The sequence below is a fragment of the Aotus nancymaae genome, unplaced genomic scaffold (genome assembly GCF_030222135.1).
Source record: "Aotus nancymaae isolate 86718 unplaced genomic scaffold, 86718_ANA_hifiasm-v0.15.2.pri h1tg000108l, whole genome shotgun sequence".
Taxonomy (NCBI): Eukaryota; Metazoa; Chordata; class Mammalia; order Primates; family Aotidae; genus Aotus; species Aotus nancymaae.
In genome coordinates this window covers 30,824,357-30,837,398 of record NW_026988523.1, presented here as the reverse complement: position 1 = coordinate 30,837,398, position 13,042 = coordinate 30,824,357, and the positions used below count along the sequence as shown (strand labels likewise).

Here is a 13,042-nt window from a genome sequence, read left to right as displayed (position 1 = left end):
GCCTCCCAAGTAGCTGGGATTACAGGCGCCTGCCACCACGTCAGACTAATTTTTGTGTTTCTAGTGGAGGTGAGGTTTCACCATGTTGGCTGGGCTGGTCTCAAACTCCTGACCTCACGTGATCCACCTCCCTCAGCTTCCCAAAGTGTCGAGATTATAGGTGTGAGCCACCGCACCCAGCCCTTTTTTTTTTTTTTTTTTTTTTTTGAGACAGAGACTCACTCTGTTGCCCAGGCTGGAGTGCAATGGTGTGATTTTGGCTCAGTGCCAACCTCCTCCTCCTGGGTTCAAGTGATTCTCATGCCTCAGCCTCCCGAGTAGATGGGACTACAGGTGCCCATCACCAGTCCAGCTAATTTTTTTGTATTTTTAGTAGAGATGAGGTTTCACCATGTTGGCCAGGCTGGTCTCAAACTCCTGACTTCAAGTGATCTGCCTGCCTTGGCCTCCAAAGTTCTGGGATTACAGTCATGAGCCAACGCACCCTGCCAACTTTTTAATACATTTAACCATCAGTCAGGGGGTCTCATTTGATACGATGGTTGAAAGAGGAAAGGCATAAAAGATATTCAAGACTCATTGGAGACCCTGGAGTTTGACTGAAGTTTTTAACTTAATTTTATTTATTTAGAGACAGAGTCTCACTCTATTGCCCAGACATCTCCTAGTCTGGTAGTCATCACCTAGAAAGTAAGCTCTTCTATATGCAAAAAGTCACTGAATAAAGTTAAACAACAGAAAAAAAGCAGATAAGTAATTTCAATGCAGAGTGGGTTTGAAGTTTTCTCACTCCCTAAAAAGTTCTACCTTGCTACCCTTCCTAGTTTTATCACACAAACATGTAGCTCTAGGGCTGCTACAATCTTGTAAAGTACCTAAAATAGATGAGAAGGAATTTTAGTGCCAAATCCTTAGTATCTGCAACTGCAAAACTGGGACTAATCCCAAGAGCACACAGGATGATGATGATATTAAGGTCTAAGTAATATGAGACCAAGTGACAAAGGAGGAGAATCAGGATACAAGACCTACTCTCTTCCTCGTGTAAAGTTTTGCCCCTATGGCACACATCAGAGATCCAATCTACCAAGGAGCAGAAGAGAAAAACATCATGTATATTTTATATCAAAAAAGAAAAAACATGTATCTATATGTATGTATGTAATTTTTTTTCCTTGGAGACATGGTCTCACTCTGTCACCCTGGCTAGAGTGCAGTGGTGCAATCTCTGCTTACGGCAGCCTCTACCTCCCAGGCTCAAGTGATGCTCCCACTTCAGTCACCTGAGTAGTTGGGACTACAGGCATGTACCACCATGCCCAGCTGATTTTGCTTTTTTTATTTTTTGCTTTTATTATTATTATTTGTAGCTATGAGGTCTCACTATGTTGCCCAGGCTGGTCTCAAACTCTTGGGTTCAAGTGATCCTCCGGCCTCAGCCTCCCAAAATGCTGGGATTATAGGCATGAGCCATCACACCCAGCCAAAAAAATTATCTAGAGAACTTTACCAAAGTTGTTTAACACCAAGCTTGGTCCGCAAACCCAATGCAGAGCAGAATGGCAGTATAAGGAACCAGATATCATCTGCTAAGGCTTGACTGCTCGACCCAAGGATCTGCCAATGGACAAGTCATCTACTGAGAAAGTCCATGAAACTGAAGAGTTGATGAGCATTTAACTGTTCACCTCATAATCAAGCCTTCTCTTCTTTGTATAGAAGATGGAGAAACAGAAAGAAGAGGAAGAAGGGAGAGAGAAGAGAAGGACCAGTGGGGAAAAAAAAGAAAACCAACTCAGCATGGAAACACCTGGCTTGGTAATGCCAGCCAGCCTATTTTATTTTAATTTCTGATTTTTTAGAGACAGGCTCTCACTATGTTGCACAGGCTGGAGTGCAGTGACTATTTACATGTGCACTCATAGCTCACTACAGCCTCAAACTCCTGGATTCAAGTGATCCTCCCACCTCAGCCTCCTGAGTAGCTGGGACTATCAGCCTGCACCACTGCACCTGGCTGTTAGCCATAAATTCTTTTCTTTTTTTAGGACAAGAGTCTTGCTCTATCACCTAGGCTGGAGTGCAGTGGGGCAATCTTGGCTCATTTCAACCTCTGCCTCCGAGGTTCAAGCAATTATCCTGCCTCAGCTTCCCAAGTAGCTGAGACTACAGGTGTATGCCACCAAGCTCCGCTAGTTTTTTGTATTTTTAGTAGAGACAGGGATTCACCATGTTAGCCAGGATGGTCTCGATTTCCTGATCTCATGATCTGACCACCTTGGCCTCCAAAAGTGCTGGGATTACAGGCGGGAGATACCACACCCAGCCAGCCAGCCAATTTTTTAAGAGAATGAGATTCATCCCCATGGATAAAACCAGAATACTGTTCAACAGAAAATGTTTTCTAGTGTCTTTGTGAAAAATACTGTAGCTATACATTATCATTTTGTAATTCATACTCATGATTTATATATATATATATATTTTTGGGTGGATAAACAGCATTAAAATTTACTCTTCCCTAAAAGAAAATATTTTGTCTGAGAATATTGAGACCTGCATCTCTACATCTAAGGCAAAACTCTCAAAGAGCATTATTCAAATGTCTTTTATTATCATCAGTCCACACTTGGAAATGTGGCATGTGCTATAAGAGAGGAGAGCCTATTACCCAAGGGTGGGTATATAGGCTGATAGTTTGGCTACAAATGCTGATAGCTTGGCTATAAATGCTACAGAGAAGGTCCTATGCCAGCTTCTCCATACTGGATCAATTTTAATACATCTCAGCCCCAGTTTAATGCCAAATTATTCCTGCTTTTTCTCCATCACTCAGGCATCTCCACATTCTCTCATTTCTCTTTAATTCTGACATTTTTAGAAAGGTTATTTCTCTCCTATGAGCGAACAACTTATGTTTGTATAAACACTTTGGAAGCTTATAAATGTATTTCATTTGGCCCTCAAAAAATACTACAGGGTTTGGGAACTATTTTAATTAAGGGCTTAAGAGAGAAGTAACGAAACATGTGAAACTTGTTTGGGTGCTGATTAGAAAAAAGGAACCGTAAAAAGACATTTCTGGGCCAGGCGCGGTGGCTCAAGCCTGTAATCCCAGCACTTTGGGAGGCCGAGGCGGGTGGATCACGAGGTCAAGAGATCGAGACCATCCTGGTCAACATGGTGAAACCCCGTCTCTACTAATACAAAAAATTAGCTGGGCACGGTGGCGCGTGCCTGTAATCCCAGCTACTCAGGAGGCTGAGGCAGGAGAATTGCCTGAACCCAGGAGGCGGAGGTTGCGGTGAGCCGAGATCGCGCCATTGCACTCCAGCCTGAGTATCAAGAGCGAAACTCCGTCTCAAAAAAAAAAAAAAAAAAAAAAAAAAAAAAAAGACATTTCTGAGAAGAGAGCCTTAAAAAGAAAAGTTAAATAATTACTAATTTTATAGATGTGACAACACTACTGTAGTTATACTCTCCCATCCTCACCTCTAAAAGATTCCTTATGTGTATTAATAGGTTCTGAAGTATTTAGGGTTGAAATCACGTGAGGACTGGCCTTCCTTTAAAATATTCCAGCGAGGTAGAAGTAGAAAAATAGAGAAATATAGACGCAGGAAGATTGGCAAAATGCTGCTATCAAAGTTAGGTGATAGGCCAGGCACGGTGGCTCACACCTGTAATCCCAGCACTTTAGGAGGCCACAGCAGGTGGATCACACTTTAGGTCAGGAGTTCTAGACCAGCCTGGCCAACATGGCGAAACCCTGCCTCCACTAAAAATACAAAAATTAGCCAGGTGTGGTGGTGGGCACCTATAATCCCAGCTACTTGGGAGGCTGATGCAGGAGAATCACTTGAACCCAGGGTGGGCGGAGGTTGCAGTGAGCTGAGATCATGCCATATCACTCCAGCCTGGGCAAAAGAGCAAAATTCCATCTTTAAAAAAAAAAAAAGGCTAGGTGATAAGTATATAAAGGATCATTATACTATTCTCTCTACTTCATGTACATTTGAGGAATTGTATAAATTAAGGAAAAAAAGCAAATCTGGATAATGGAATATCTTGATCTGAGTTGGCTTTTTTAATTTTTAAAGTAGAGACAGCAGGCTGGGCACAGTGGCTCACGCCTGTAATCCCAGCACTTTGGGAGGCTGAGGCGGGTGGATCACAAGGTCAGGAGATCACTACTACCCTGGCTAACATGGTGAAATCTGGTCCCTATTAAAAATACAAAAATTTAGTCGGACGTGGTGGGACACACCTGTAATCCCAGCTACTTGGGAGGCTGAGGCAGAAGAACTGCTTGAACCTGGGAGGCAGAGGTTGCAGTGAGGCGAGATCGCGCCACTGCACTCCAACCTGCATGACAGAGTGAGACTCCATCTCAAAAAATAAATAAATAAATAAAGACAGGCACTGAGCACAGTGGCTCACACCTATAATCCCAGCACTTTGGGAGGCAAAGATGGGAGGATTACTTGAGCCCAGGAGTTTGAGACCAGCCTGGGCAACATAGGGAGATCCCATCTCAGCAAAGAAAAACAAAAAAAGGGAAGAATATATAAAGACAGGGCTTCGGTCTGGCTCGGTGATTCACACCTGTAATCCCAGCACTTTGGGAGATCGAGGCATGTGGATCACGAGGGCAGGAGATTGAGACCATCCTGGCTAACATGGTGAAACCCCATCTCTACTAAAAATAGAAAAATTAGCTGGGCGTGGTGGCACACACCTGTAGTCCCAGCTTCTCGTGAGACTGAGGCGATCCTTCCATCTCAGCCTCCCAAAGTACTGGGATTAGAAGCATGATCCGGCCAGGCGCGGTGGCTCATGCCTGTAATCTCAGCACTTTGGGAGGCCAAGGTGGGTGGATCACCTGAGGTCAGGAGTTAGAGACCAGCCTGGCCAACATGGAGAAACCCCGTCTCTACTAAAAATACAAAAATTAGTCAGTGTGGTGATGGGCGCCTGTAATCCCAGCTTTTCAGGAGGCTGAGGCAGGAGAATAGCTTGAACCCGAGTGGTGGAGGTTGCAGTGAGCCAAGACTGCACCACTGCAGTCTCTGTGTCAAAAAAAAAAAAAAAAAAAAAGAAAAGAAAGCATGATCCACTGCACCAGACCTACTTTCCAATTTCCCTCCCTCCCTCCCTCCCTCCCTTCCTTCCTCTGTCTCTTTCTTGAGACGGGAGTCTTGCTGTGTCACCCAGGCTGAAGTGCAGTGGCGAGATCTCGGCTTACTGCAACCTCCGCCTCCTGGGCTCAAGCAATTCTACTGTCTCTGCCAGGAATATGGGCGTACACCAGCATGCCTGGTTAATTTTTGTATTTTTAGTACAGATGGAGTTTCACCATGTTGGCCAGGCTGGTTTTGAACTCCTGACCTCATGTGATCCACCCACCTCGGCCTCCTAGTGTTGGGATTACAGGTGTGAGCCACTGCGCCCAGCCTACTTTCCAATTTTCACGATAAAACCACTTATTACAAATCAATAGCCACTTATATTAGAACAAAATCATTCAGAAAGAGATTTTTAGTCTATCCCTTTTATTATAAGAGCACAGAGGAAGAGGTTAAGGAATGGGCTCAAAATCAAAGCACAGGCAGTGACAGAGCCGAAACTAGAACCCACATTCCTAATCCCTAATTCAATATGTTCTAAATCATCTTTGGTTTTTAATTTCCTGGCCACCTAGAATATAGTTGGAACAAGAAAGCACCAATGGAACTAGAAAGCTCTAACAAACTAAATAAATCTCAGATTTACTAATGGACAATATGAACATATTTCCCTCAAGGTACTCCCTTTTCCTTGAGACAAGGAAATGTTTCATTTTCATTGATAGAGAGGATTAGGAATTCAGTTGTCCTCCTTCAGGTCCTTTCAAGGAAATTAACAACACTGTTCTTCTAGCAACATTTATCAACATCATTGGCAAAAAGTAGGAAAGTACCTTTCTTTTAGAGATTACCTCTGAATTAGGCAATGCCAGTATTCTAGAGAAGCAGAAACTTCCAAGTCTCATACTTGAAATCACAGTTTTACAGTTTTACAGATGTTAAGGTCCTCACTAGCATATAAAGTACCTTTTTTGTCCAAAAAGACATTAACAATTTTAACACGGCCAGGCACGGTGGCTCATGCCTGTAATGCCAGCCCTTTGGGAGGCCAAGGTGGGCAGTGGATCACCTGAGGCCAGGAATTCAAGAACATCCTGGCCAACGTGGTAAAATCCCATCTCTAAAGAAATACAAAAATTAGTTGGACATGGTGGCATGTGCCTGGTAATCCCAGTTACTCAGGAGGCTGAAGTAGGAGAATCGCTTGAACCCGGGAGGTGGAGGTTGCAATGAGCTGAGATCATGCCACTGCACTCCAGCCTGGGCAACAGAGCAAGACTCCATCTCAAAAAAGAAAAGAAAAAATAATTAGCCGAACATGATGAGTGGTATGCATCTGTAGTCCCAGCTACTTGACAGGCTGAGGTGGGAAGATGGCTCGGGCCTGGGAGGTCAAGGCTGCAGTGACCTATGATCATGGCACTGCACTCCAGCTTGGGTGACAGAACAAGATCCTGTCTCAAAATACATACATTAATAAAATTAAAATGCTTCTGAAAGAATAACAATAATTCCACCCACTATGCACAAAGGAGCTCAGAATTTTGTTGATTTAGGAAGGCTAAGGTCAGAAGGAGAAGTTTCCTTCTGTACTATTCTCTCCTTCACCCCAAGGAGAGTAACAACAAATATTTAACCTGATTTAAAGTCAAGTTAGTTCACACACAGACTTCAAATTAGTGAGGGGAGCAGCACAGTGGGTAGGACTGCAGGCTCTGAAATCAAAACACCTCAAAATCTATATCCCAGAGGAAAAAAGAAAGAAAAAGAAATCAGAACACCTAGGTTTGTTAGGTTTGAATACTAGATTTAACATTTACAGCTGGGCACAATGGCTTAAGCCTGTAATCCTAGCACTTTGGGAGGCCAAGCAGGTGGGTCGCTTGAGGCCAGGAGTTCAAGATTAGCCTGGCCAATGTGGAGAAACCCTGTCTCTACTAAACATACAAAAATTAGCTGGGCATGGTGATGCACCCCTGTAGTCCCAGCTACTCTGGAGGCTGATGCACAAGAATTGCTTGAGCCCAGGAGGCAGAGGTTGCAGTAAGCCAAGACTGCACCACTGCACTCTAGCCTGGGTGACAGAGCAAGACTTTGTCTCAAAAAAACCATTTACTAAGTAGGTAACCTTGAGTAGGCTGGTTAAAATTTCTCCAGAGCAGATTGGCCTACCTTATCTATAAAATGTGGAAGTAACAACATGTACCTCATAAGGTTGTTATGAGAATTAAACAAGTTACCTATAGGCTAATCTATAATAAATGCTCTACTTAATCTACAATAAATGCTCTATAAATTCTAGCAATTATTATTATCATTGTGATTTATGAAATGCCATCTACAGGACAGGAAGGGTCAGGAGAAATGAGAGGTACAACAGAAAGGGAAAAGGAAAAGAGTTGAGACTGGTTTACTGAAACAAAAGGAAATGAAGTCTTAGGAAAATTTCACGGGAGACAAAAAGGTAGTCACTTATTCATAATATACTGAAAAATTATGAGAAAAGATATTTCTACGTTAAGATAACATCTTTTTTGGAGAGAGCAGTGGGATATGGGCACTAGAGTCAAATAATACTTGTAAGACATCCAAAACCTTCTCAGAGGATGACCATAAACTACCACTACAAGAAGTCTGCAATTGTTACGGGGAAGAGGAGTTGGCTGCTAGTTACTGTGAGTAGCTCATGCTTCTTAGCACAGATACACATCAGATCTACCTCTCTTACGGCTGACCCCACAGCACAGTAAGTTGAAACCTAATGAGGAAAAACAGAAAGTTACCACTTACTCCTGGGGTTCCATTTGCTTACAGCAGAATAAGCATACATGTTTTTAAAACTCTAAAGTTTAAAATTATGAACTGGACCTGATCAGACTCCTAGCACCATACTGTGAAATGATTTTTTTTAATTCCAGGTAAATCTTCAAAAAATGGCAGAAGGAGAAGTTCTGGCACAAAAATTCTAGGAGCAGTCACAAAACTTGTACTTCATTTCACTCTGGACTGAATTTAGATGGCAAAACATTTCAGGTACATCTTTTAAAAAAGAATGCTGGGTGTAGTGGCTCACACCAGTAATCCCAGCACTTTCGGAGGCCAAGGTGAGCAGATCACCTGAGGTCAGGAGTTCAGGAAACCAGCCTCCTAGCCAACATGGTGAAACCCCGTCTCTACTAAAAATATAAAAATTAGCCAGGCATGGTGGCGGCCATCTGTAATCCCAGCTTCTCAGGAAGTTGAGGCAGGAGAATCACTTGAACCCGGGAGACAGAGGTTGAAGGGAGCCAAGATTGCGCCACTGCACTCCAGGGTGGGTGACACAATAGGACTCTGTCTCAAAAAAAAATCCCAGCACTTTGGGAGGCCAAGTCAGGTGGATCACTTGAGGCCAGGAGTTTAAGACCAGCCTGGGCAACACGGCGAAACCCCGTCTCTACTAAAAATACAAAAATTTAGCCAGGTGTGGTGGTGCACACCTGTAGTCCCAGCTCCTCAGGAGGATGAGGTGGGAAGATGGCTTGAGCCCAGGAGGCAGAGGTTGCAGTGAGCTGAGATCATGCCATTCCATTCCAGTCTGGGCAACAGCCTCTGCCTCAAGGTAGATTTTGTTTGAAGGTCTTCCGCTCCTTGAGGGCAATTTGGAACTAACTTGCAAAAAACCTGCCGAGTGCTCATGCCTGTAATCCCAGCACTTTGGGAGGCCAAGGCAGGTGGATCACTTGAGGTCAGGAGTTCCAGACCAGAAGTTCCTGTACCTGTAATTCCAGTTACTAGGGATGCTGAGGCATGAGAATCACTTGAACCTGGGTGGCAGCGGTTGCAGTGAGCCGAGATCGGGCCACTGCACTCCAGCCTGGGTGACATAGCGAGACTCCGTCTCAAAAAAAAAAAAAAAAAAGGCCTTAAAAATCATTATGTACAATCTGACCAAGAAGTACTAAGTTACTAAGTTATCTTAGTAATTAGTGAAGTGAACAAAGATGTATATACAAGGATATTTATTACAGCAGTGTATATATAACTATAATTGCATAGATCCCATTATTGGAAAGAATCTCGATGAACAATAGGGGACTGATAATATACGTCATGGTGCAGTCATATAATGGAATACTATATAATCATTATTTTTATGTATATTTAATAATAGTATATCAATATATTGTTGAGTGGAAAAAGGTCGAATTATTATATTATCCATATATTATATTATATGGTATAATACCATTTCCTGTAAAACATTTATCTATAAATTCACATGTACTTATACACATAGAAAAGGTACATAAGATTATATGCCAAAATGTTGAAATATGACCATTTCTTGATAGTAGGAATAGGCTTATTTTGTAAATTTAAATTTATATTTTTCCTTACCTATATAAACTTTCTATAACAAATATTTTAATGTGTACATTACATAATTTAACAATTAAAGAAAAGGAATGGCTTTACTGTCATTCTCTTTGCTTTATACCCCATTTTTCCCAGTAAACCACTACTCAACAGTCCCACACAGACAAACTACCACACTCCCCACACACATATTCACTCAAGCTCATTACAACCACGTTATGCTATTGCAAAGATAAGGGAGAAGAAAAAATACGAAAAGAAAATGCCAGAAATGTTGCTGACAATCCTAAGGTGAAAATAAGTCTTATGTTCTCATATCCTCTTTCTCAACCACATATTACTTTCAGATGCCTATACAACCTGAAATAAACCTGTATCAGCACAGATAAGAGATTCCCTCTTAAAAAGGGAACCATATCCCTCAGAAATCAACAGTCTCCTACAAAACAGGGATACCCAATTTCAGCATATCTCCTGGATGCCAAGATTTCAAAAATATTAAAGATCTAGCTTCAAAAAAAAAAAAAAAAATCTAGCTTCTAAATTATGAAAATAAGCAAGGAAATCACTATTACTAAAATAATTCCAGAACAGCAGAACCAGTCAAGTCAAACCCCAAAGTGAAAACAACCCAGTCAAGTCTTGCTAAAATACATGTCAAGGCTACTCTGGACACACTGCCTATAGGGTAGCCCTGCTCTGCAAGGAGCAGTACCACAAAAAAGTACATTTTTTTTGAGACAGAGTCTTGCTCTGTCGCCCAGGCTAGAGTGCAGTGGTGCAATCTCGGCTCACTACAACCACCATCTCCCAGGTTCAAGTAATTCTCCTGCCTCAGCCTCCCGAGTAGCTGAGAGTACAGGTGCACGCTGCTATGCAAGGCTAAGTTTTTTTGTATTTTAGTAGAGACGGGGTTTCACCATGTTGCCCAGGTTGGTCGCCAACACCTGATCTCAGGCAATCCACCCACCTCAGCCTCCCAAAGTGTTGGGATTACAGGCGTGAGCCACTGTGCCCAGCCCTGGCTAGTTTTTATACTTTTTGTAGAGACAGGCTTTCACTATGTTCCCTAAGCTGGATTCAAACTCCTGAGTCCAAGCAATCTGCTTGCCTTGGGCCCCACAGAGTGCTGGGATTACAAGGTCTAAACCACTGTGCCCAGCCAAATAGTTCTGAAATGAGTTCCCCTCATCCTAGTGTGTGGAACAAAACAGAGTTGGCCTTAATAGCACAGCCTCTCCCTGCACTTTCAGAGCAGAAGCATTTCTGTCACAGATGCAATGACATCATCTACTGATGAGAAACCAAGAAGCAGTGTGTGACTGACTTTAATGTTTGAAATACACATATAATTAGGGGACGCTAGAGGCTGGCTGGATATGCATTCCTCAGACAACTGGAGTTTTGCCCAAACAGGTCATAGGGAAACAATCCCAGAGGCCCAATTCAATTACCTACCAACGCTACTACATAAACATGTCAATAAGGCTGAGTGCGGTGGCTCATGCCTGTAATCCCAGTACTTTGGGAGGCCAAGACAGGTGGATCACCTCAGGTCAAGAGTTCAAGACCAGCCTGGTCAACATGGAGAAACCCCACCTCTACTAACACAAAAAAAATTAGCTGGACATAGTGGTATATGCCCATAATCCCAGCTACTCAAGTGCTTGAGGCAGGAGAATGGCTTGAACCCGGGAGTGAACCTAGATGGTACCACTACACTCCAGCCTGGGCGACAGCGAGAGACTCCATCTCAAAATGTGTGTGTGTGTGTGTGTGTGTGTGCGCGCGCGCGTGTGTGTGTATGTGTGAATAGTTCCTACATAGAGCACAAAGAGATAAGCAGCTTTTTTGAAATTAAAATGCTAACTCTCAGTGGACTCTTAATTGATAAAGATGGAGAGCCGGCCAGGCATGGTGGCTCACGTCTGTAATCCTAGCACTTTGAGAGGCCAAGGCGGGAGGATCACGAGGTCAAGAGATCAAGACCATCCTGGCCAACATGGTGAAACCTCATCTCTACTAAAAATACAAAAATTACCATGTCAAGTACGGTGGTTCATGCTTATAATCCCAGCACTTTGGGAGGCTGAGGAGGAAGATGGCTTTAGGCCAGGAGTTTGAGATCAGACTAAGCAATATGGTGACACTCTGTCTCTATTTAAAAAAAAAAAAATAGCCAAGTGTGGTGGCCCATGCCTGTAATCCTATGTAGGCTGAGGTGGGAGGATCACTTGAGCCCAGGAGTTTGAGGCTATAGTAAACTATGATCATGTCATTGGATACCACCCTGAGAGACAGAGTGAGATCCAGTCACAAGGAAAAAAAAAAAAAAAGGGCCAGGGGCAGTGGCTCATGCCTATAATCCCCGCACTTTGGGAGGCCAAAGCGGGTGGATCACCTGACGTCAGGAGTTCAAGATCAACCCGGCTAACATGGCAAAATCCCGTCTCTACTAAAAATACAAAAATTAGCCAGGCATGGTGGCAGGCAGCTATAATCCCAGCTATTCGGGAGGTAGAGGCACAAAAATCGCTTGAACCCAGGAAGCAGAGGTTGCAGTGAGCTGAGATCGTGCCACTGCATACCAGCGTGGGTGACAGAGCAAGACTCCATCTCAAAAGAAAGAAAGAGAAAAAAAGCAGGCTGGCGTGGTGGCTGACGCCTGTAATCCCAGCACTTTGGAAAGCTGAAGTGACCAGATCATGGGGTCAGGAGTTCAAGACAAGACTGGCCAATATGGTGAAACCCTGCCTCTACTAAAAATGCAAAACTTAGCTGGGTGTGGTGGCATGTACCTGTAATCCCAGCTACTCAGGCAGCTGAGGCAGGAGAATAGCTTGAACCCAGGAAGCGAAGGCTGCAATGAGCCAAGATCGTGCCACTGCACTCCAGCCTGGGCGACAGAGCAAGACTCTGTCTCAGGGAAAAAAAAAAAAAAAGCAAAACTCCTTACAATATAACAAAACAAAAACAAAATCTACCCAGTAGTTTGCCGGACTATCTGAAGCAATCTGTCTGGTCCTAGTTAACTTGGAATACTGAAAGCCACTCTATATGCCTGCAGGTGGGAGACACAGTATGTTCTTCAATTGAAAATATTCTTGAAAGGCTGGGTGCGGTGGCTCACGCATGTAATCCCACACTTTGGGCGGCCAAGGCAGGTGGATCTCAAGGTCAAGAGATCGAGACCATCCTGGTCAACATGGTGAAACACCATCTTTACTAAAAATACAAAAAATTAGCTGGGCATGGTGGCACGTGCCTGTAATCTCAGCTACTCAGGAGGCTGAGGTAGGAGAATTGCCTGAACCCAGGAGGCGGAGGTTGCGGTGAGCCGAGATCGCGCCATTGCACTCCAGCCTGGGTAACAAGAGCGAAACTCCGTCTCAAAAAAAAAAAAAAAAAACAAAAAACAGTGTACCATCACAACATCCTCAATAATGACTACATCAAATGAATTAAGAAAACCAAGCCACATCTCAGAGAAAAGCTAAATTTTGTTTCATATCCGGTGTCAATTTTTCCTAAGGATCTGCTAGGAGAGTCAGAAGTGC

General features: G+C 43.4%; 1 protein-coding gene across 4 annotated transcripts in view; it reads right to left on the bottom strand.

The window, feature by feature from the left end:
• Positions 1 to 13,042, bottom strand: part of PIP5K1A (phosphatidylinositol-4-phosphate 5-kinase type 1 alpha) — a 44,665-nt gene that overhangs the window by 25,018 nt on the left and 6,605 nt on the right. The window contains exon 2 of one of the 4 annotated variants that reach the window (XM_064370588.1): positions 7,846 to 7,884. The exons of the other annotated variants lie outside the window; for them this stretch is intronic. Within the exon in view, the coding sequence (XP_064226658.1) occupies positions 7,846 to 7,884 (39 nt within the window). The remainder of the gene's footprint in view (positions 1 to 7,845; positions 7,885 to 13,042) is intronic. 4 annotated transcript variants of the gene reach the window in all.